The 25,916-nt window shown below is 41.4% G+C and overlaps 1 protein-coding gene across 3 annotated transcripts in view; it reads left to right on the plus strand.

Moving 5' to 3' along the window:
* robo3 (roundabout 3) overlaps positions 1 to 16,009 on the plus strand; it is a 43,998-nt gene extending 27,989 nt beyond the window's left edge. The window contains exons 3-12 of one of the 3 annotated variants that reach the window (XM_017166475.3): positions 1,237 to 1,339; positions 5,432 to 5,716; positions 6,272 to 6,412; positions 6,484 to 6,615; positions 6,730 to 8,034; positions 8,156 to 8,254; positions 8,567 to 8,807; positions 9,149 to 9,309; positions 10,546 to 10,831; positions 13,859 to 16,009. In XM_017166475.3, the coding sequence (XP_017021964.1) occupies positions 1,237 to 1,339; positions 5,432 to 5,716; positions 6,272 to 6,412; positions 6,484 to 6,615; positions 6,730 to 8,034; positions 8,156 to 8,254; positions 8,567 to 8,807; positions 9,149 to 9,309; positions 10,546 to 10,831; positions 13,859 to 14,906 (3,801 nt within the window). In that variant the 3' untranslated portion in view covers positions 14,907 to 16,009. Of the gene's footprint in view, positions 1 to 1,236; positions 1,340 to 4,893; positions 5,222 to 5,296; positions 5,358 to 5,431; positions 5,717 to 6,271; positions 6,413 to 6,483; positions 6,616 to 6,729; positions 8,035 to 8,155; positions 8,255 to 8,566; positions 8,808 to 9,148; positions 9,310 to 10,545; positions 10,832 to 13,858 lie in introns of those variants that run through there. The other 2 variants (XM_070284112.1, XM_070284113.1) reach the window with 2 other exon arrangements.
* The last annotated feature ends 9,907 nt before the right edge of the window (positions 16,010 to 25,916 follow it).

Genomic DNA, 25,916 nt, shown 5'->3' on the forward strand with positions numbered 1-25,916 from the left:
TACTATTACTTTGTGCCACGTAATCTCGTTGCCTTTGAGCTGTTGTTCTTCCCCTCTTAGCCGTTGTTCTGTTCGCAACCCGCACATATGAAGTATGACAATCGAGAAGCCTGAGGCGCTCTAACTTATTTGTTTTATAAAGCGCACCCGCGGCTCAAGGAGCACACATCCTCGCTGGCTGTGTGTGTGTATACAGCTGGGGAAGGAAGATTAAATGAAAGAATAATACAGCTGAAGAACCCTTTTGTCATCTTCACTTAGCGCAACACTTAATTTCACTTGGATGGGGCACAAGTTGTGTAAATTGTGCGAACTTTGTTGCTGCTGCTGCTGCTTCCTTCTCATTTTATCCTGCTGCAGGGAGCAGATAAATATGGCACACACACAGGCAAGCACACTTAGTTTGACATTTAATTTTAAGCGCATGTTGGGGAATTCTTTTGTGCTCCGAAAAACAAATAAACAAACAGTGTAGACATCAAACACAAAAGGAGAGGGGGAGGAGCCCCTGAAATGAAGGGCGCAAGGCATGTAGTAACTATAAAGTTGCTCGAGAGACATTTTATGATTTGAGCACTTGAAGGCAGCAGACGCGCAACAGACAACAGATTGCTGACTGTTTTATGGCCAGCAAAAGCCAAGGGGTTAGGCTAAAAGGAGGATGTTTCACGAAAGACGAAAAACAGGTCCTGCCGAGCCGGCAAATCAACGTCTTGGCGTCTGTACTTTCAAGATGCCATTTGAGAAATTAGAAATTCGGTATGATTTCTTGAAACAGAAAAGAAAAATGACTGGAAAACTCTCTTTCAAATCAAGAAAATACATAAAATAATTTAAGAAATTTTCTATGGGAAAACCCATTTATAGAAAACTTAAAGTTACATAAAATTATATAATAATACCTTTTAAAGTAGTTTCAGCTAATTTTAAAGACATACATTAATAAACCAAGATTTTAAATATTACAATTTAATTCTGAAACTGAGGAAACTAAGATTTAAACTTAGTAAGAGTAAATCCCATTCCAAAACCCATGTACCCTGAAAATTATCTGCACTAAAATCCTATCCATTTACTAATAAAACTTGCTCATTTCAATTAAAATTACTCCCAGTTGGCCCCTCCTGCCCATGTTCGTTTCTCAAGCCCCCAGACATATTATTTTACTCCATCTTGTCTCCTGTGCCTTAACTCATTCTTATGCCACCGTCTTTTTTCTTTCACATCTTTTTGCAGGTTGTCAATTCACGTCGCGAAACAGATGCCGGCATCTATTGGTGTGAGGCGAAGAACGAACTGGGCGTGGCAAGGAGTCGAAATGCCACGCTGCAAGTGGCGGGTAAGTCAACGCAAAGCCACAGTCCCCACAGTCCTCTACACATGAAAAAAAAAACACAGTCAGATGAAAATACACATGCAACATTTATAAACGTAAACTTGTAAATTACATTTAGAATTAAATGACGCTCTACAAGTTCTTTGCAAATTATCTATAAAAATTTATCACCTTTAAGAAGTTAGTCTATTTTTTTCAGTGTATTTACACTCCTCCTTTTGGAGCGTGTGGTGTGCGTTTTTAATATTCTAAATTGATGTTGATTTTTGCTGCTGCTGGTGTTCTTGTTGTTGTGTCAAGAGGGTTGGGATGGGGGCTGTTTGTGCGGGGGGCGTACTAGCTTTGCCCTTTTTTGCAGCTTGCCGCCCCAGCACCACACACCAAGCCCCCATCCCGCTCCCGCCCACTTAACTAACTAGCTGTGGAGCTGCTGCGTTTACAAGTTTTACGCTCGAACGCACCCACTTGTCTTCACAGAGGTCTCTTGCCGACCCACGCCCCCGCCCCGTCCTGATCCTGCCCCTTTCGGCACGCTCTATTGCTGCCTCCATTAACCCGTTTTCGTTTCAGTTTTCCTCCTTTTTTTCGGTTCGGTTTTTTGCCAGCTATTTTTTGGTTTTTCAAGCTCGGTCTGATGGCCTGAGCTTGTCCAGGCCTTGGGAAAAAAATTGTGTGTGTGCTGGATTTATTAGGCCATATGCCCAAAAAAAAGAAAGCACAGTGGTTTGCCATTTGTGAGTTGGGACAGGTCTCAGATGAGTTTTGATGGGAAATGCCATGGGTTAATGCACAAACAATCGCAGCAAGAAGAGATATAAGCGGAAAATCAAAATTTATAAATTAGTTGACTTGAAATTAAGGAAAAACTGATATTTTGATATAAAAAGCTTGATATTTGTAACCCAAATTTAGGGAGAATTTTTAGACAGTTTTTAGACAGTTGTTTCTAGGATAAATTTGAGATTATAACAATATATAGGCTGATCGATCATTCCATTATTTAACTATATTAAAATCTTAGTGATGTGCTGGACACAATTTCTCACTACTTAACATTTGGGATCAAGGAGAGGCAGAGAAAGTAATATCTAGCACCCATTTTTACCCACACTTCTGAGGTTCCCCTGTAGTACCTTCGACAGAGACCGCCACTTTGTCTTTTGTTGGCTAATATTTCTTTTATTTGCCTCTGCCTTTTCATTCCCGTCTGTCTGTCTGTTTGTCCTCCTGCCTGTCATGTCCTGGCTCTCCTCCCACATGAAAATCGATATTGCTCAGTGCAGAGTTTATTTTGCCTTCATGTTAGATTCCCTTTTCTTTTTTATTTTTTGTACGTTCGCCTCCGTTTCGAGTCTTGTTTAGCCTCAACCCGGCTTGGGTTTGCTTTTTGCGGTATATATCCCTGGGGAATATTTTTCAATATTTGCATGTAAATCACGAAAAGCACGTCAAATTTGTTTGCTTGGTTAAAACGTCGTTATTGCGGCTTGCGGTGGCTAAAAAGCAGGGGGCGAACTTGGCAAAGGCAGCGGCAAAAGGCGTTCACATTGATTGGGTTAGGCAATAAAAGAGGAAAATGGGGCTGGAGCAGGAACCGGAGCAGGACCTCGAATCGTAGGCGGGCGCACTTGTTCACGTGTTTTTCTCCGCTTTTCCTTTTTTTTTTATCATTGGTTTTGTGGTCGGGAGTTTGTCAATAGTAAACATAAGTTGCACATTGTGTGTACATATAAGTATACACATTTGATGTTGTCAGCGCAATTTCGCTTTGAGCGCTGTCAACACACACGCAGCCTTTGACCTGATATTAAAGGACTCCCTCTGTATAAGGATGATGGGTGAGTGAGTTCTAGGAGCCGTATGCTAAAGAGTAGGAATTAGAAAATTGTAGGGAAATTATTTCCGGCATTTTCGCAACCATATGAACAGTTTGTTGGAGGTCTTACTAGGCAGAATTATGGTTATTAGGTCCTGACAAAGCGAGAAATGATTGAAGGTCTTTGCGTTGGATTTACTTTTTATTTTATTATAACATCCATTCAAAAGAATCGTTATTGCCTTAAAAATATCATTACAACAGTTAAGAATTGAGTAAAGAGAGCTCTAGAAACACCTTAAATTCCCCAATTAAATTTGGCAATGACGTAATAAATAGTAATCACGGCATAACTTTCCGTTAGTGCTTCACAATTATCGCAGAACAGTCTGTTCATTAGCTTAAATTGATCACGTCGCCGACTTCAAGTAGTTGCCTTTTCTGGCAGGCTATCATAAATCTCCCCATAAACAAACACACATAGACACAGGCACGCATATTATGGCCACGATAAATATAGATAAACGGTCAATTATTAACTCATTATCAGCAGCTGTCCGAATCCTGCGGCTAGAAGCGTTTTGCACCTTTGGAGCGACGCGGCGCAGGGAGTTTTCCGCTCCGAGGAGCCTCCAACGTGACCCCACCACGGGAAATATAACGAAACGGACAAGGACGAGGCCTACACAACTTTTGCCCAATGGCACTGAACCTGACACTGATTATGACTTTGATTAATTTATTGATGGTTGGCGTGTTTCCTGCTGTGTGTGTGCCTTCGGTTTTGGGGTCCCGAGTTTGGCACAGGTTTCTATTAAAACTTTTGCCACGACTTTAATGGGGTCGCTGCTGGGAAGCGAAGGGAAGGGATGGAAGTTGGCCAAATTTCCCTTCACTTTTCCTTCACGGCTGAAGGCTGCTCATGCCGGCACTCTTTGATTCATGCTGATTTATTACGCTTCAACTTTAAATTTAATAAAAGTCATGGTTTTAGCACATTTTTGCATAACCACGATGGGAAAAACTAAACCAAAGCAAAGGGAAATCTCAACCGAAAAAAAGAGCCACAAAAAAAGTAAAAGAATTCGCTTATTCACTTTGTAGATTACAAAAAATAAAAAGAAAGCGAAATTTAATTTACGTAAAAGCTGCTTTCGCTATGGATTTATTCGTTGAATATATATATATACTATATATTTTTTCGTTGCACAAAAGGTTGCTTTTGAGGGCAAACGAGAAGAGCCGAAAAAAGTCGAGAAATTTACTTGGCTACGCTTTTGGAGTGCTTGAAAGTTGCTTGATTTATTACACCAGAGTTGAGTTGCCCCCCGGAACATCCTTCTGCTATATGCACACAGGACAAATAGAGCTCTGAGGTGTGTGCAAATTACAGCATTCCCCTCTGACCACACACACACATACACACAAAGGACGACGAGGGGGCAGGAGCAGCTGAATTATCCTGCTGCTTTCCGCTTTTGTCGCTCCAAATCTGCGACTGCTAAAGCAAAATGTTGATAATACTCTGATTTACTATGCAAAAGGCGGACAGCGAAAGAGAGCTTTACCAATGCTTTTCAGACGGAAGTAGTGCAGTCAGAGTGATTTTGACATAAAATGGAGCACAGGAATAGGAAAAGGAATCCCTTAAAATGGAAAAAAATTCTATTGAAAGCTTAAAAGATAGAATATATTCTTTGAACTAGAAGCTTTTGAGATTATTTTAATATCAACGGAAAGAAATCAATCTACTTTCCCATATTGACTTTTATTTTCATTAATATTATTCAAAGCTCTTAAATTAATATTAAAACACCTGGCTTTAATCGAATTCCAGTCATCAACCATTTATTTTGATGGCCAAATTGAATCAAATCAAATTCCATCAATCTCATCATCGAAAAGCTGCGTAGAAATGGAGTTTTTTTCTTTTACAAATTAGAAGGCCATCTTTCTTCTCTTGCTCTCGGTCTCCTCGAGGCGTATAAAAATCACATTTATGCCATTTACCAACAATTTATCTTTGCTGTCAGGCCGCAAACACGCGCTCAGGAGAGGGATAGCCGCAGGTCAGGGAAGGGGACACAGGGAATGACTGGGACACCGACGTGGGGCATTTATCATGCAAAAACCCCCTGATAATTTATAACCACCAGTAAATGGACAGGGGCCAAGCCGCACACACACACTCAGCTCGGTCCCTCCGTAATAATCATTTGCTCATCTTTCGTCCACTCACATGGCCACATTCTCCTCCTTTTTTTGTTTTCGTTGTCCAGTTCTCCGTGATGAGTTCCGCCTGGAGCCGCAGAACACCCGGATCGCCCAGGGCGATACCGCCCTGCTGGAGTGCGCCGCGCCTCGGGGCATTCCCGAGCCAACAGTCACCTGGAAGAAGGGCGGACAGAAATTGGATTTGGAGGGCTCGAAGCGAATACGCATCGTTGACGGCGGCAATTTGGCCATCCAGGATGCCCGGCAGACTGACGAGGGTCAATACCAGTGCATAGCCAAGAATCCTGTCGGAGTGCGCGAGTCCTCGCTGGCCACGCTCAAAGTGCACGGTAAGCTGTTTAACCCATGAAATGCCAGGGTGCCTTTTTTCGGACCAAACGTAAAAGGTTGAACAGAATTTTATTTTGAGTTTTATATATTTTAGATTTTTCATAAATGTTTATGAATATTTTCCAAGGAGTTTAAACAAGCTACCATTATTTAGATTCAGTTTTAAGAGCGAACATTTGCTTAAATTCATTCGACATTTTGAATCTGTTGAAGTTAACTTTTAAGAATAGATGTTTTTATAGTTTATATTTTGTAATATTTATATTTTACCACTGTTTTTTTTTTTTTCTTATTTCCCTACATATATTTTTGCATATCCATAAATTGAAAAATGAAAAGCCTGCCTTAGAGGATTACCTCTTGTACGTTCTAGGGTTAATGGCTAGAATAAGGGTCTCGACCGCCACCCAATCCAAGCACCTCCAATCAATGTGTCATGTCCAATTTGCTGGAATGTGACTTGGGTTGGGCTTTGCTTACGTGGCCATATTGGGCTGAGGTTTTTGATTAAATTGCCGCTTATCATTTCCCCCGTTGGCTTATTTCCATTGCAGTCAAGCCGTACATCATCCGTGGGCCGCACGATCAAACGGTTCTGGAGGGGGCCTCGGTGACCTTTCCCTGCCGAGTGGGTGGCGACCCCATGCCCGATGTTCTGTGGCTGCGCACTGCCTCGGGCGGTAACATGCCATTGGGTAAGTTCAAAGAGAAGAATAATGATAAGAATAATTTCTAATTTCCTATTTAATATTTTTCATTATTAAAGATCGCGTTAGTGTTCTGGAGGATCGAAGCTTAAGGCTGGAGAGAGTCACCATCGCCGATGAAGGTGAATACAGCTGTGAGGCTGACAATGTCGTGGGTGCCATCACTGCCATGGGAACTCTGACCGTTTACGGTAAGTTTTTTGGGGAGATTCCAGAACCTGATTACCTCATGTTAGACAACCGCTAGTCGAGCACTTTAGCTAATTAGTCTACCCATGCTCCTCCTCCCCGCACTGACACTGTAGCCCCCCCGAAATTCATCCAACGTCCTGCGAGCAAATCCGTGGAACTTGGTGCGGACACTTCGTTCGAGTGTCGAGCCAGTGGAAACCCCAAGCCGACTATCTTCTGGACCATCAAAAACAACAGTACACTCATATTCCCTGGAGCACCGCCATTGGATCGATTTCACAGCTTAAACACCGAAGAAGGTCACTCAATATTGACGCTTACCCGATTCCAAAGAACGGATAAGGACCTGGTGATACTGTGTAATGCCATGAACGAAGTGGCCAGCATTACGTCGCGGGTTCAGCTGAGCTTGGACTCCCAGGAGGACCGCCCACCCCCGATTATAATATCGGGTCCTGTGAACCAAACTCTGCCCATCAAGTCCTTGGCCACGTTGCAATGCAAGGCCATCGGTCTGCCGAGTCCCACGATATCCTGGTACCGGGACGGAATACCCGTGCAACCCAGTTCAAAGCTGAATATTACTACTTCTGGCGATCTGATAATATCCGATCTCGATCGCCAACAGGATCAGGGACTGTACACTTGTGTGGCCAGTTCGCGGGCCGGTAAATCGACGTGGAGTGGCTTCCTTAGAATAGAACTGCCCACCAATCCGAATATCAAATTCTACAGAGCTCCGGAGCAGAGCAAATGTCCCACTGCGCCGGGACAACCCAAAGTGCTGAATGCCACGGCATCGGCTTTGACTATTGTCTGGCCCACGAGTGACAAAGCTGGCGCTTCATCCTTCCTGGGCTATAGTGTAGAAATGTATTGCACAAATCAGAGCAAAACCTGGATACCCATAGCCTCGCGACTGAGTGAACCGATTTTCACCGTCGAAAGCCTTACCCAGGGAGCTGCTTACATGTTCATTGTCCGAGCGGAGAACTCTCTCGGCTTCTCGCCACCCTCACCCATCTCGGAACCCATAACGGCAGGAAAACTGGTGGGAGTCCGGGACGGCAGCGAGAACTCTGGAACCTCGCAGCTCCTTCTCAGCGATGTGGAGACCCTGCTGCAAGCCAACGATATCGTGGAGCTACTGGAGGCCAATGCCAGTGACTCGACCACAGTGCGACTCTCTTGGGATATCGACAGTGGCCAGTACATCGAGGGTTTCTATCTATACGCCCGGGAGCTGCACTCCAGCGAATACAAGATGGTAACACTGCTCAACAAGGGTCAGGGACTCAGTTCCTGCACGGTGCCTGGACTGGCAAAGGCCTCTACGTACGAGTTTTTTCTTGTGCCATTTTACAAGAGCGTCGTAGGGAAACCCTCTAACTCCCGGCGGGTGCGAACCCTGGAAGATGGTAAGGCCTCGGTTGAACCAACCATCCTTTAGTTTATATTATTCAAAATATAATGAAATATTAGTTGATTTGTTTTAATTTTGATTGAAAATTAAAATTGATCTATATATTTTATTCACAGTTCCGGAGGCACCCCCATATGGCATGGAAGCCATTCAGTTCAATCGCACCTCGGTCTTCTTGAAGTGGTTACCCCCGCAACCGAATCGGACTCGCAATGGTTAGTAATCTATAAGTATGGGATTATTAGGTTTAAAAGCAAACGATATTTAAACATGTAGAATGTAGCATTTTTGATTATGGTTTCCAAGATATCCAGATATCCAGAATAATAGACTATAATTTAGCTTCCTGATTCCCCCAGAGATTCATAAGTAATCCTGTCACTTTCTTTGTCAAAATACCTTCACTGGAGCGTTTCAATGCGGATGAACTCGTTTTTCTTTTGTTTACATTTAATTTCATTTGTGTGAGTTTTTCCCCTCTCTCTCTCTTTTGCGTCCAACACCCTCGGAAAATCGCCATTGAACAGGCATCCTCACCAGCTACAATGTGGTCGTCAAAGGCCTGGACGTGCACAATACGACGCGGATATTCAAAAATATGACCATAGACGCGGCCACCCCCACGTTGCTGCTGGCGAACCTCACCACGGGAGTCACCTACTATATCGCAGTGGCTGCGGCCACCCGGGTGGGAGTCGGACCCTTCAGCAAGCCGGCTGTCCTCCGCATCGATGCACGCACCCAGTCCCTGGACACGGGCTACACGAGGTGAGTGGGGTGCACTGGGAGAAAAGGATTTGCTACCTTTGCTACACAACTCTTTAAAGTTAAATTTAGAGTCCAAAGCACCATTATTGGTTTTTTTCGGAGAAGATTCCCATAATATATTTCGCCAAGTGTAACTCGCTTTTGTGTGGGCATTGTGGCGCTGCTCATTTGACTGCCAAGTGTCGCAGCGAGGTCCACATCAATCCATTAACAGCCAACGACAATGGCCAACGACTTTTGCGACCATTAAACTAAGCCTCCGCCCGGGCACGTACACAGCTCCATCCGCAGCCCCGATAGCCGTTCTCATTCCGGGCTCTTTATTGTGTTGTCTATTGCAGATATCCCATCAGTCGTGATATTGCCGATGACTTTTTAACACAGACCTGGTTTATCGTCCTGCTGGGCTCCATCATTGCCATAATTGTGTTTCTATTGGGCGCATTGGTTCTATTCAAGCGCTATCAATTTATCAAGCAGACCTCGCTGGGCAGTTTACATGGTGAGTGAACTTTAATTTAAATTTATATTTATTTTCCTTTTCCTTTTTTGCATGGTAATTGCTTGTTCCTTTTTGTGTGAAGATTTACAGCGCGGTCGGTGGGTATTGAAGCTCAATTTAGGGTGTAAAGCGTTAAATATTTAAGGCTTCACGAGCCTGTAAATAGGAAGCACATTAAGTGTAGATAATGGTGTCCATGGAGTAAAGATTAAATGAACATCGATAGCTGCAAATATTGAAAATCTTTTGAATTTAAAAGGAAAGTTCTTTAACTACAAGGAAGTAAGATAAATAATTCCAGTCCAAATTTATTCTCCAGAGTTTTGCCCCTCTTAACTTATACTCCACTTTGATGGGACAATCTCCATTCCGGTCTGGGACATGCAAGCATTTTGCTCCCAGCTCTCCTCCACTCCGTAATCTATGATTTATGACTCGAGCATTTATGGCCGGTCTCAATTAGGTTGCCATTTTGTAAGCCACAATAACTGCAGACACAGGACACGCACTCATAACATTGTAAAGACTCAAGGAACCAAAAACCAAGGGTAATAATCTTTGGCAGTAAGCCACAGCGCCAAGGTTAAACCGACTATAAAAAGATAAACAAGCCACGATAACTAGAGCAGCAGTTGGGGAGTTTTTTGGCTTTTATTTGGAGAGAAGAAGCCACCATAAAGGGGGTCCTGTATCGTACATAAAAACGACAAGCGCTCACGTGAAAATCACATCAATTGTCTGGCTGCAGAAGTCTAAATATAAGCAGGAAAACAAAGAGTTTGTAGTTTTCTAGAAGCTAAGAAAGTTACCCTGTAAAAAGTATAATTTAATCGTTTAATTTTTATATATTTATTAGAAGAGAGAATGGAAAATTCTTATGATATAACTAAGTAATAACTAAAGTTCCTTCTTAGATCCTGGCTTAACTATAAAGTCGGCACTTTATGAGCCAAAATAAAACGCTTACCTGCTCTTCCAGCATACCCATTTAGCTTAACAACTATAGGGCATTTACAATCTCGCTGGAAAAGGGCGTGCAAAAGCTTTTGCCAATTGAATATAAAAAGTAATTTCCGTCTTTTATTATTTGCACGTTACAACAGCGCAAGCTGAGCAAACCCCGGGCAGTCAGTTCTCCGTTTTAGTTTTAACGAGCCGTAATCATTGCCAGCACACACATAGACGCCATTCCGATATATTCAGTCTCCCGTATTTCGTATTTTTTTTTTATTTCAGGCAATCACGCAATCGGAACCGTGCGAAAGTTTCCAACATTGCCGCTAAATGGAGGCGGAGCCGTCGGTGCCGTTGGCTCAAATTCGACAGCGGCAACTGGCCCCAATGGTCTCTGGATCGATCCCACCGGCGGCGTTTGGCGACAGGGATCCGGAGCTGGCGGCGGCGGCAGCGGCGGGGTTACAGGAGCTAATGGCACATGTACGACAAAGGAGCAACTTCCGGGATACGCACAGGCCACCGCCCAACAGGGACAACAGCCGACGCTCCTGCCTGATTACGAGAGGTGAGGCCCGGGTTGTTTATCAGCCCAGGAAGTTGGCTTAATATCCTGTCTGCGCTTCGCTGACTGTTTAATTACAATAAAAATTGGCCAGCAAGCAGAAGGCTTAAATGGGTAGACTTACATATATGAGAAAAGGATGGGAAACAAGAAATTATTTATATTTCCATATAAATTCAGTTAAAGAAAATCTTAATAACAGGAAATTAATATATTTGAAAGCATGACTTCTTGAATACAGTTTACAATATTTCCCCGGGGAAAGGATTGTGCTCATTTCAATAACATTTTTTGTTTTCTGTGTAACAACAAGCAAGGGGGCCACGTTTGGTTTAAGTAAAAGATCCATCGCACTATTTACGAGCCGGATCGTAAAAAATATATTTTGTGGGGCTGCAACCGCTGCCCCCTTAAAATTCCCCCAACAAGGACTGAGCCACCCTCGAAGAGAGAACCATCCGAAAGCCACCGCAGCAACAACAAACGCCATTAAATTGTTACACTTGAACGGGTTTTACTTTGGGCCATGGTAACTTACACCGGCCCCGAACTGTTTACGTTACTTGAGGGGCAGGCAGAGGGGTGGCATGATGGCAGGAGGGTGCACTGCAGCCGTTATTTAATTTCCATATACGCATTTCATTCATATTTCCCGGGGCTGTTTTATCTTCTTGTTTCTTTTGGCTGTTGTTTTATTTTTCCTCACTTGCTGTTCCTCCTTCAGGGCTAATGAGTTTTCATTTTGGGGGGGAATGTATTGAACATTAATATATCGTATACATTCTTAAATTTAAAGATGCTCAAGTCAACCAAATTTAGCATTTTAATTCCCAAAATATTCCCAACAACATGCCGACGACATTCAAGTAGCTTAAACTGTCATTGAATTCGACAAAACTCTTAAACTTTTCAATCCCAATATTAAATCCTAACTTTCCTCGAACTGACAGACCAATAAAGGAAAAACTCTGCCAGTTCGTCAAATGATTCTCGGAAAACCTTGCGAAAGTTTTAAACCTACGAATTTCTCCTTAATCATCTTAATTCCATTGAGCCTAATCCCAGTTCCATATTCAAACGACCCATTTCCACTTGCCCATCCCCTCTTCTTGTACTTCTTACTTAGGAATTTATAAAAAGGAAAAGCACATTTCCTTTGTGTTTTTCTTTTGTTGCCTTAAAGCTTAATGTACCGTTGCGGCAACAATGATAAAACAAAACAAAAAATGAGAAACAGAACGAAATAAAACCAAAATCCAAACAAGAGGCAATAAAAAAGTGGCAACTGCTGGCGACATATTGCTGTCCTACTCCGCCTACACCTGTCTGTCTCGCTCTCTCAACCCGGAAAACTTTAGCGTATTTATTTGCGGCATTTTACGCATTTATTTGTTTAGACTTCCCGTGCTCTGCTGTTTTTTTTTTCATGAAGGAATATCCGCCACCTTCCACTTCACTTGCAATTTGGAGCATTTCCTACCTTCCACCCTCGCATACCGACGACTTCCCCCTCGAATACCGTTGCCACTTCCGTTACGCGATTTTCATTATTTCCGTTTCAATTTTTCCGTTGTATTCCTTCGAACCGAAGTTTTCCCTCTGCTGCTCACTTTTAACAACGTTGTAAAGTCGTAAAAAGTATAACATAAGCAGGAATACACCCGAACAGGATCTTCTTTTATTTCCCTTGTTTACATAAACACCCCCCCCCCCCAGCCCCGCGGAACACGTGCGACGAGCGGCGCCGTCATTACCTAAAATTTCCAATTAAAATATTTAATTTCTTTCGCGGGTTGTTGTCTGATTTGAGGGGCTAGAGTCGTTGCCAACCCCCCTGGAAAAACGCAATTTTCACCGCTAAATTAACAATTAAAAATTGATAGTCCTCGGGGAAGGAACTGGGGACTCTTCAGATCTCCATATTTTCATATTCCCCCGGTGTCCTTAGGGCCACAGCTTAATAGCTTGAGTCATTTCAAATTTCTTTGCACACTCCGAGGCTTCCTCTGAAATGTGTTTTATAATTGGGTCAACCGTATCGGATATAAAATGATATGTCTTTGACGGAATTCAAGGATAATGATGCAAAAAATTCTAGCAAAATCTCTCTGCTTTAAATTTAGAAAAAGGACCTGTAAATGGGTCTTTCCTTGGTAGTTTCTAAACTATCCAAACCACCATGAAATTACCAAAACTATTTGGGTTTTCCACCCACCCACTGTTCGCCTCGCAAACGTTTCAGTAAATTTTTACGAGAACTCATTGGGAAAAGCAAAGCGATAGATAAGCATTATCTCATTAGCTAATTAGTGTGCAAAAATTTGTGCAATAAAAAAGTTTCTCTCGCTGCTTTTCCCTCTGTCTCGCTAATTTTTTGTGTTGCCAGAAACTCGCATGGATAAAAGTTTGATTTGAATGCGAGTCCGGTTTTTCCATTTCCATTTCCTGTTGCTGCTGCCACGTTAATTCCTATACCTCCTTCTCCTCCCTCTAATTACAAAGTTGGCAAATGCTAATGGCGAAATTTGTGTATTGTATTTGCCACATTTAACCAAATTGCAGCCAGGACGGGAAGGTGCCCAAAGGGAAATTGCAGCAACAAATTTTTAATGAGCAGGTGTGAGTGGGGAATAATTTCCGGAGTTGCATTCACTGCCTAACAAAAGCAATTTCCTCCCATCAACAACAACGTCGAATGATTTATGAAATTGGTGATGTGAACCCCAGACAAGCATAAATTCACAGAAAATTATTTGCACTGCGAGATATTGAATATAAGAATATGTGATGATGAGTAAATTTTATAAATAACATTTTATAATGTAAAAAAAGACATTCAGTTATATATTGATTGAATAAAACTGATGAAAACAACATTATAGAATGAATAGATTTTAAAATAGATAGAAAATCTATAAAATTAATTTATAAGATTTTTAGGGTGAAAAGAAATCATACTCCATAGTCTCCTAACTTTGAATCAATTTTAAATTGTGGCCATTCCACATCTCTCTCTCTCTTCCATTGCAGACTCTCGCCCCTGAATATGCCCGATTATGCGGAAGTCGCCTGCTCCACATTCAAGAGTCCCACCCATGGAGCACCCTCGTCTGCGGGCGGGCCATCGTCGGCCTCCCTGTACGATAGCTGCGGGGCCTATGCCACCACCAATGTGGTGGCCAATGTCAAGCTCTACCAGAACCGCTATGCGACAAAACCAAACCCGGGTGGTAGCAATAACAACAATCACCAGAGCAATGACTATCAATCGGCTGGGATGTACTCAGCTCCGCCAAGTGCTCATTACGGATGCCTCGAATCGAAACAGCAGCAGCAGCAACCCAACCTGATGACCACATCCACGGCCAGCACAGCCATTGTGACCTCCTCCCCGGCCAAGCTGAAAAAGATCAATATAACCGAGAACAAAATGGATCAATTGGATGCCACGAAATCGGAACGAACGAATCCGTTTAACCAGCAGCAGCAGTTGCTCCTCGCCAGCAATGCCCTGAAGCAGGGACTGGGAGCCTATGCTAATACCACCTTGGCGGCCCAAATGGCCAGCGGGGGTGGCGCCGGGACCCTGAGGCGCCAACGTCAGCCCAAGACGCTCTACAAAAGCGAGAATAATATATTGGGAAAGTCCGGATTTAGGCAGAACAATGCAGGTGCGGGCACAAACGCAAGTTCCGGCAACGGAGGAACCCTCGACTTTCTAACCGGCGGTCCCCCATCCGATGCCGGCGACTACTCCGGCCTGGGACTGTGCAACTCCACCAATCAGCTGCTCAACGATTGGGCCTCCAGTGCCTCGATCGCTGCTCCCGGGGACTATCATCACTTTGGCAGCAAGCAGCCGAGCAAACAGCACTTGTATGTGAAGGCCAAGGACGGCACCTGGTCGGCAGTCAGCTCGGACGCCTACCAGTCCTTCAAGCATCAACAGCAGCAGCAGCAGCAGCATCACCCATTCCTGGCCGGCTCAGGTGACAACAACAAGTCCTTAGCTAGTGTGAACAGCTTAGCTGGCGATAGCAAATTCCTGAGTAGTTTCGGTTCTAGCGCCAATGTCTAAGCCATAGCTTACCGCTTGGGTCAATAGAAAGTTGCTCAATACTTTAGAGAAGATACACCCGATACCCCGAGAATTTCGATAGCGGAAAAAATGTAAGCGTTTATACTATATATCAGCTTGCAGGTGGAAGTTGGGTTGTGGTTAGTTGCAAGGGTAGCTTAGGGTTCCTAATATGTTTTCTAGAGTTTCAATGGCAAAACACCTCTCTTAAAATCCTAGAAAAAGATGGTAATCTATTAGTTTTGAGATTTTTCTTATTTTCAAAATACCAAAACTACTTTCTATAATATTTCCTTTTCGTCTTAAAGGTACTTGTCATATCATTCAAGCAGTTGACACAATTTCATGGCTTTTTAAATAAATCTTTGTTGCAATCTAGATAACCCATAGTGCATTTACTTAATATTAGAACACCTTTGCTTCTTCTATACAAAAACCAACCCTTAGATTTCTTAGACTTCCACGAAGATCCACAAGTTCATCCAATAGAAAGCCCCAAAATAAAAACAACAACGAAAATGTATGTAAAGATATACAGACAAACCCAGAAATATTGGCTTGTAAATACTAATCCCCTACTATATCTACATATTAAAACCTTTATCCCTCGAAGCATTTAGAGTATTGCATTTGGAGCAAGCAAAACAAAGCAAATAATAATTTAAACGAAGCCGGAAACCATCTCAAAATAGCACAGAAGTAGTTAAAGTAAGTACATCCCAGCGGAAGCCGTCAGAAGTTGCAGCAAAAAATTAAGAACTTTTGCGGCAAGTGCTCCCACAGAAAAGTAAAACGATGTTAAAGCCAAACAAGAATACCCAACCCTAACGAGCAAATCTTAATTAGAGTTATATAAACGATGCACGAGGCAAAATTAGTTGTGTGATGGATAAAATAATAACATTAAAGAGTCACCTCCCGCAAGAGAAGCTAAGGAAATGCTAATAATAAGGCTGTTAAATGTAAAATATCATAAACGATTCAAAAATGAATGACTAAACCTACATTTAAACCATGTAATTAAAGCATTAAAATGTAATTAACTGAGACTAGATTTAGTTTGAATAGCTAAAAGAGGAACGAGAAAACAAAAAACACGAAAAGGATTACAGCAAATAATGCGCTATAGCTGAAAAAGAGAAAATAAATTAAACTAATCAATTAATTGATAAATTATGCAATGAGAAAACCTAAAAATAAAGACAACAAAATACTAAAACGAAGAGCAAAAAGTTCGAATCATAATTGTATGACTATGAAACGGACTGTGTTGGGCAAAATAGTTTTTAAATGGTATCATTGAAGGGGGTATACAGTTTATATTTATACCCTTGCAGGGTATTATAATTTCAGTCAGAAGTTTGCAACGCAGTGAAGGAGACCTTTCCGACCCTATAAAGTATATATATTCTTGATCAGTATCAACAGCCGAGTCGATCTAGCCATGTCCGTCTATCCGTCTGTCCGTCCGTCTGTCCGTCTGTCCGTCTGTCCGTCTGTCCGTCTGTCCGTCTGTCCGTCTGTCCGTTTCTACGCAAACTAGTCCCTCAGTTTTAAAGCTATCTAAATGAAACTTTGCATATAGTCTTCTATATACTCTCACTGCTATATATGTCGGAACGGGCCGGATCGGACGACTATATCATATAGCTGCCATACAAATGTTCGATAAATTTTTAGAAAAAAAATTATAACTTGGCTGTTCTTCAATATTTTTGCATCATTTTTAAGACATAGCCATTCTATATTATTTCAGAATTTTGGTAAAAATTTTATGAAAATCGGACGACTATATCTTATAGCTGCCATAGGAACGATCGGCAAATGAATAGGAAAAAAATTATAACTTCGTTGTTTTTCAACATATTCTTATCTACTTTTAGATATAAGCTTTTTTTATTATTTCAGAATTTTGGTAAAAATTTTATGAAAATCGGACAACTATATCATATAGCTGCCATATAAACGATCGGTAAATGTGGAGAAAATGTAAAGCTGGGAATGTAAAACTGTAACTGTCAAACTGTAAACATAATAAGTATAGGTAAAATGTAATGAAAGTCTGTTTTGTGTGTGTTTTCAGCATTTAAATCTATAATATAAACATCAAAACCAATCTGCAAGGGTATACAAACTTCGGCGTGCCGAAGTTAGCTTCCTTTCTTGTTTATTTTTCATAATAATAGTGCTTTGATCTAACCTATATAGTCTTATAGTTTTCCCAATTCATAAGCTTAGCTCCAAAATTCAAAATAGCAAGAACTATAGCTATGAATCGTACTTTATTTAGCCACTTGGTTAGATATTTGCGGAAAAATCAACCTCTAATTTTTGCGCAAATTTTCCATTTCAGCAGCCAGGACCATTTGGCGTCGGCACAGTTGTGCCTACATGGTTCTGGACAACTCGATGGATTTTGTGATTTGAATTCATTTGAGGAAATTGCAGGTAAACCCAGCTATTTTGCGGACTGGCCACAAAACTTTCAACTGATTCCCCCCCTGGCCAGCGGCACAATTTCCAGCGCTGCTGACCAGCTAATTAATTATGCTCTTTACCCTGCTGCTGCATAGCCTAATTTGTCCTACAAAATCATTAATGTCGGGTTGGAAAACAGACATTGTCTTTATCCCCACAGACCCTGCACTTTCCAGCCCCCAAAACTATAAACAGTTGCAATTGGAAATTCGAGATAAACACAGATAAACACAGAGATTTCAGTTTAAGTTCCCCCTTTGTATATTATTGATTTTTTGTTGCTCGTTTTCGGATTGTAAAACAATTCTACAAATTGTTGCCGACAGTTTATGTTTGGTTTTCCATATTTGCATCCCCTTCGTGCTCTTTGAAATTACTGCCAAATGATGCATTAAAATAAAATAATATATTAATGGAAGCTGGCAAATGAAAAAAAAAAAGAAAAAATGAATGAAAATCAATTTGATCAAATGAAGCGTAATAATATTGCAAGTTTTTTCTTTAATTTCATTTTGTGAATACGAGCGATAACATAGTTGGAATTGTTTTTAAACAAAAACAGTTGCAATAAAGCCGTCAATAGGCCTTGTTTCATTTTAAAATTTAAGTTTGAACCGTGGAAATTCAGTTGGTATTGATTATGTTGCTTCTCAATGCCTTTGAAAACTAAGCACATGTTAAATCTCTCCTTTGTTACCCATTTCCCCGGAACATTGGAAACTTTAACTGCACTGACGGCTTATTACCCTTGGCTGAACTTTAAGCTTTTGCCGCTCGAACGGCAGCAGCTGCAGCCAATGCCTGGCTAATGTATCAGTGACCAGGCCCACGCCATTAGCCTCGACACCCCCGGAATTCGGACGGATGCCCCCTGATTGCCCCAACCCTGCATACATACATCCCCCATTGACGGAGGAGCTAGCCAAGCCGAAACTACAAATAGCCTTAGTGTCCGAAACACTCGCTGGCAGTGCGTTGTGCTGCTGGCCTGGCCGCTACCAATTGCCACTGGCCAGGCCGATAAATAAGCCCAAATTTATCATGGACATGGGCGCCGCACACACATTCTCCTTGGAGCCTGTGGACTACTGTCCCATATATCGTGGGACTATAATAGCTATGGCAGCCTCATAATTTTCGGCACCAAATTGCCCGATAGGCGTTGAAGCGTTCAATTGAATGTCGTCTAGCCGAAAAGACCTTTCCTTGGTCCACTCCCACCAACTATTGTATAATCAAAACTAATGGTCTATAAAGAATCAATTCTCAATTTGTTTAGCCAGCTGCTGCCCCGTATCGAGCCGAGGATACGGATACGGACAAACAGGACAATGACACAGCCGGATAATGCTGCAAAGCGCTCCCTCCCATTACGCCAACTAAAAAGTTTCCTTTTGCCCTCCACATTTTACCGTTGTCCCGGCGCTCCATGTTCATGTAACACATGTGACAAATAAAATTTAAATGCATTTTGTAAATAATATTATATTGAATTTGTTATTGTACGGGAGGGGTGTGGCATGGAAGCAGCATGTGCGTACAGTAAGTATCATAAACTTTGGGTAGGAGAGCTCATTTCAATATGGAAATGTATGAATTAAAGTGTGCCACAGTGCAGTTTTATTATTTACTATATTTATTTATTAAACGCTCTTATTAATCTGCTCAAAATACAGCAGAAACACCACTGTAAGTGAATGTAAATATCCGCCTTATTAGCGTTATTTGCACAAAATTAGTTTCCACAAATTTTGGTGCATCGTAAAAACATTGCCGCTGTGATGTGAGGACTGGAATTTTTGATTTGATTGTATTTAGTCAGTGGAGTGTGTGAGCAGAAGCAGGGCGATGATGTGGGGGCTCTACGAAGCACTGATTCAGCAAATTTGCCATAAAGTTTAATCAGCAGCTTTTGGCAGAACAGAGCAGCACAAGAAAAAAAGTCGTAAAAGACCAGAGAGAGAGACACTCACATGCGGGGGACAAAGTTTTATGCGCATTTGAGTGACCATAAAAATGCTCCATGGACTCCAATGGAGTGGCCCGCTCCTGCACAAGCCAGAGGAAAATGAGTATAAATCCAGAGGAAGCTATCTGGACTGTGACCAGTCTCGTTTCCGATAGGAAAATTATGCTCAAGCTATTTGGTGAGATTAACCAAGAACATTTTGTGGCCACAAAAATACAAAACAGAATATCATAATAAATGAATGAGGAATCTTTTAGTTTGGGAAAAGGAAGGTTCTGGAGGGTTTGTAAAGAAATTAAATAGATTTTATGTTGATTCAAAACTTTCTTTCAAGCAATAGCTGAACAATAAGCAAGAGCTCTGTTGATATAATTGCTAGTAAATGCCTCATTTAATTTTTATATTTTTCTACATTTAAATTTTTACCATTTCAAAAATCGCTATTCAAAAATCAAAGCCATGTAATGAACAGCTTTTGTTTCCCCTTGCCCTAAGATTTTCCAAAAACAAGGGACCTCTGCCTCTACACCTACCATGCAAAGCAAAGAAATTTTGTAAATTGACTTTTGTTGGCTGTGCAAAACCAATTTCATTTAGACTCCCCAATGGCTAACAACAACGAAGGCAAAAATGTAAGTGCTGCAGACAGAGAATCGGAATAGGAACAATGTCCAGGAATTTGGGGAGCAGGAAACAAAAAATTCGGGCAAATCTAGTGGGGAATTTTCGTATATTGTAAGGCAGAGTCAACATTTTAATTTCTCCATTATGTTATTTTTGATTTTTCGACTCTTTCGACTTTTTGCCTGGCATTTTTCCCCGTACACATTCACAACTTAATTGAAAATGGCCAGCACAGCTTAGCTGGGGCCAGGGATAGGGGACCCTCAAGGGTTGATTACACATTTCTCGTCTACTTTCTCCCCAAAAGTCGAGAGCTCGTACATACACACTAATTAAATGCCCCCAACAGAAACTTTTGGCTAGTAAATGAAATGCTGGCCGTGGTTTCGGCTTTAAATGGCTAAACTTACATGTCGAGTTAGTCAAAAAGTTTAATTTGCCCTTCGCCCGGGTGCTCCTGCCACTTCAACTTCTTGTTCTTGGCCAGTTCTTGTCCGTCTTCTGCCTTTGGTGAGTAATTAGTAAAATGCATTAAAATAAATGAGCTTGAGGAGTGGCCGAGGGTGGATCGGACAAATGGAAGTCACTCGGAGTAAAGTTACCTGTTTTGGAGTGACTGCCCTGTGACTTGGACTTGCAAAAATTAAATTTAATTTTCATGTAACTAGAGCAAAGATTGCCAAGGGTTTAGTTTATTTAAATACAGAGAGAACTAAGGAAATATTTATTATTAAAGCTTGCTAATAATATTACGTTAAATTAAAACATTTTATAACCAAGCTTTACTAGTAAATATTGTGAAGAATACATTTCTTACTTGCCTTTTGTTGTATTCACAAAATCGGTTTATGACTCAACTTTTTACAACTCGTTTATTCAATCAACACATTACCCGCCCCCGGCCCAAAAGGATGAGAAATGTATATATCCTCCAGGACCAAGGAGACATGACAACCTGGACACTTGGCGGGAAAGGGACAATGCGGAGACAAAGCGCGAGACATTTCAACAGGCCATAAAATACATTTCGGACGCCTTTTGTGAGTCCTTTGCCGCGGGCCTTTGCCGTTGTAATTTCTTGAATGTGTCAGACGTCGCCTTCGCCATGGCTGTCATCCTCCTTAGCTTCAGCCTCCTCTCCCCCAATTTCTCCCCTATTCCACGTCTATTCTAATTGCAAAATATGGCGACAATTTCAAAGAAGTTAAGGACATTGACGCCCCTCGCTCGCTCTGCCAGGGGATAATACAATTTCGAATGACATTTTCGGAGCAGCGTTGTAATAAATATCCCAGGCTGGGGTGGAGGCGCAAAGAGGGGGTCGCCGCCCCACTTGAACTGAACAGAACCCGCCTCGTTATGTAATGGATACTTAGTGGCCGTAAAGAAGGAGAGCTTCCAGCACAAAAATGCAAACAAAACTATTAAACGAGCATAAAAAGAAGGCACTATAGTCCAGGGCTTCGACTAAGAAATACCCGTTTCTTATTTATTAAATTAAAACAGAATAAAAAGTGTCAAATATTCCTTATGTTGCTGATAATGTATCTGATCTGATGAGCAAAAAATTCAGAGATTATAATATGAACCTTTCCTAAAAACTTAATACCTCGTTTTCCTTTCTTCCTTTCCTCGAGAAGACAGCGATGTAAGACCTACTACTGAAATCCTAGCCAAATGCGAGAAATCTTTTGCAGACCACCCCTCTGCCATTGTTTCCCCAAGTGTATAGCTCCACTTTATGAAACGTTTTATTATACTAATTTGTGGGATGGCAATGGTCGAAATGGTAGCCAGTTTCGGTTACATCGAATGGCCAACTAAAAATGGCAATTTGCCATTGCATGAAATGAGCATGGGTCACAGGGACTGCACCACTGCCAACTGGGGTGGACTTGGATCCGTGTGAATCCCCTCCAGCACACACAGCCAGGAACACACTTCACTCAAGTCTCTATTAGCAGACAATGCTCCCAAGGGTCGCAGCAACGAGTTCGGGCGGCAGTAACCAAGCTGGTTTCGGTTTGATTCTCAAACGTAGCCAACGGATCTGTCTCCTAATGCATATGGAAAAGTAAGGAAGGTAGTTATGTGCATTAGTTACAGGGTACATATGAATCAAGTCGAATTGGAGTACACAAAGTTATATTTGTTAATACATCAGACGATTTTAAAGAGCTAACAAAAGAAGAAAGGAAGTCAGATGTTAGAGTTCTTAAAAGAACTCTGTTACTTTTCTCAGTCAGATACGTTACAAGAGGGTTGACAACCCAATTGATCCACGATAAACTTATCTGATATATACCTATATTGGTCAGATATCTATTATTATTGAATAATAAAGATAGACACCAGTCCTAAGAGGTATTAAGAATTCGTTTCACAATCCAGGCTTTTTACCTTCTCACCGCTTCAAATGTGCTCACGGAAATTGTTAAAGTGCGGACGGGTACAGAGTGAGTGTGGTGGCCCTGTTAAGGGATTTTCGCCTGAGTTTTATTAAAATGCCATTGTATGGGTCGGTTGGTTAGTGTCCAAGGCCCAAGAGCGCCAAGTGGACAATGCGCTACGCATTGAGGAGCCCTGTGAAGCCCCCTTTGGACCCTCGGCTCAAATGCACACACTCACACTGCGACAAATGCTCGTTTGGTGGATCGTTAGCATTGCATTTTAAAGGGGGCGGAGGCACCTCCCCTTGGGGATTGCCAAGTTTTAACGACTTTGTTTCCGTTACGTCTAATTTAATGAAATTCGTTTTGCTTTTTGGTCTCGCTCCCCTTGCTCTTCTGCTCGTTTTTCCCAAGTTTTGTGCATAAAATTTTCAAAAAAGGAATTCTAATGACTTGGGCGTTGTTGCAATAGTCCCGTCTTCCTCGAGGAGCTCTTGTTGTTTTTGTTTTTGGGTCTGAGGTCCAGTCTGGTTTTTGGTTTTCCTCTACTAAAGCGTGTATGTGTGTGTGTGGGTCTGCGGTTCGTTTTTCAGTCGGGTCTATAATATTTTGTTTGGTTTCTGATTTAATGATGGTGGTACGTGTCCCCACTTGTTGGTGTTCCCTTCTCCTTTTTTGTTTTTGTGCTAAACATGGAATGAAGACATTGATTATAATGATATGGCAGGGGTATCAAAGGGTATTGACTGAATGAAATGTTAATGTACGGGGCGTAACCTCGATTACTTTTACCGATAAGCAAACGATTATGGCGCTCTTAGCAATTAGCTTACTTTTGCTATATGGGTTGGGTTTGTATAGTGGGTCACTACACCCTGTGTTTAGAAATTATAATGTGCTCTCTTTCTTTTAAAGCAATACTACTACTATACTATCTATATGGTATCTTTAATCCTAATTGTTCACGCCAGAAAGGCGTTTAATTTCTGGAGGCAGTGTGATCCCCCTACCAGTCTTCAATGATCCCGTAAGCGCTCTCTTGCTCTGCCTCTCCCTCCGGACTTCCCGTCTATAGAGCTTCCAATCCGCTCTCCCTAGCTTTAGTTTTGTTCTTTGTATTTAGTACCAATTTACCTACGAATAAATAAACATCTAGACGCACGTCGCTTAAAACCCCGAAAGTCTACGTGTTCTTATTTTCGAGTGCATTTCAGGTTAAAGCCACCCCCCTCCAAACATTTGGTCCTTCGAGCCGGATTTTGCTGCGTATCCTCGCAAGGGGAGGGATAATGTTTACGCCAGAGACCGTGTGATCCCGCTTCCAGCCTTTAATGATCCCGTAAGCGCTCTCTTTCTCTCCCTCTCCCTCTGGACTTCCAGTCCATAGAGACTTATGGACGTTATTTCAATCTGAATTTGCTTTTAGAAAGACTTTTTTGTTGAGTAATTTGATTACTCACCCGGTGTAACCTATCGCAAAATCTCTTGATAAAAATTCAATTCCGAGCCCCACCATCGAGCGAAGCCAATCCGTTTCATCTTCAATTACGTGCAGCCCATAACTAACCAGCGAATATCAATTTCGTTGCATGTTGCACTTTGGCCACGCCCCCTCGCAGGTTGGGTCTCCCCATCGACTTGGCCAACAACATAAAAAGTGAATAAGAAGCGGAATAAATTTATTCGGCGGGTAGCAACGCCTCAAAAGTTATAACTATTTGTGGAAGATATATATGTAAGGGGGAGATTGGAGCTGGGTTGGGGTAAACAAACTGATTTGCATTTATGGAAATGGCATTTTAGCACACATTTCACCCCACCGCAGCCCTCAGACAGCACGTCGTAATGGCGTAAAAATGCAAAAGGCAAGGAAATGTCTGCAGGAAAGCGGGAAATCCCTTTCGACCAACTCAAATAGAAATGTCCAGTGAATGTGTGTGTGTGTGTGTGTGAATGTGGCATAAGTAAATATTTATGTTTTATGTTAATGAGAATATGTCTGACTTTTTGCCATTTGAATATTGGCAAACGGTTGCGAATGCCTCTCCCAGGACTTTCTCTCTCTTTCAATCCCTCCAGCTGCATATATTTGTTTGTTTGTACTTGCGCGGTGTGTGTGTGTGGGCGGTGCGGGCTGGTTGTATGTGTGTGTGTGTGTCCTATGTGTGTTTGGTGTCCTGGCCCCAAGAATGACAAATGCGTCGGGTGCTAGTTAAAGCTGCGGTTGCAGCTTGCATATTTTTCATTCAACCAACAAGCAAACAAATGCACGACTCTGTGGCTTTCGGGGGCGTGGCACATCGGAGGTTGTCCTCATTACTTTATGGGCCTGGGCATGACTTTCGCTAGTAGCCGCCGCCCAGTGGCTTGTTTGCCAATAATTGACAATTTAATTTGGCCAAAGTGTTTGGGCGGTGGCGATAAATAAAGAGGAATTCTGTCCAGGAAAATAGGGAAAATTGTAAGCTAATTAGGGTGTGGAATGTTAAATACGCTAACGAACAAAATATGTATTTGCTTAGCATAAGCCTTCGAGGGGTTAATATTTAAATATTGAAAGCTTAAGTTCATCTTTGAAGGATGTGAATTTGTTTAACCTCTTCGATCGAGTGCACAGTTTCTTATCGATATTTACATTAGATAGTTTCTTAGTGTTGCCTTATTATATATTATTTACACTATTTACAAACAGATTACTAAAATATTATGTCAAAATCGAAAATAATATTTAAAATATAATACAAAATCCTTCTTTTAATAATGTAATTCATTACTAGTAAGAGAATAAATGTGTAAATAACAAAGCAAACCAAACTATTTGCTGAATGATGCCGAATATATGTGCTTTAGTTTAATTTAAAACCATTCATTAACCTTGTTTCTCGTGAAAAGTCAACATAAGAAAGAAAGTAGTGTAACAATGAAAGGTTAACCAATGAAAATATGTTGACATTGGCTTAAATTTCAGCTTTAAAATGGTTTGATTTATTTAGCCATCAGTTTTTGTGACAAAAGCCGAGCCTGACAGGCGTATTGAAATGCATTCAAAAAGCGTAGCCTATCTTTTCGGTCTGTTTTATCAATCTACTGCTTTATACGGTTTTTGTTTCCGTTCTTCCGGGTATCATAAAAACTGTCAACTTTTTTTTTATAGGGCATTCATTCTTCGCTATTTGCATGCTTATATTAATAAATACATTTTTTGTATGCATATTTAATTAGTTTGTTGTTTATGGCCTCCATGAAAGTTGTTTGTTTTGTCTTTTTTGTTTTCTGCTTTGTTTTTTTAAATTTATTATTTTTTTTTTTGTTTATTTAACCTTTTTTTATCGCTGATTATTTATTAATGCTGCACTGATATGTCGCTTAAGCTGACGTTTAATTAATTTTATTCACTTTTTCACTACGCTGGGTATCAAAATAAAAACTGCATTATTTCTGCGGCCGTTCGTGTTAATGAAAATTGTATTTGTACAAAAAAATTGAGTTAAAGAAAAATTGCGATTAAGTAGACTAATTCAATCAAAACGAACATACAGTTTAAATACT

Source organism: Drosophila kikkawai, chromosome 2R, assembly GCF_030179895.1.
Source record: "Drosophila kikkawai strain 14028-0561.14 chromosome 2R, DkikHiC1v2, whole genome shotgun sequence".
NCBI lineage: Eukaryota > Metazoa > Arthropoda > Insecta > Diptera > Drosophilidae > Drosophila > Drosophila kikkawai.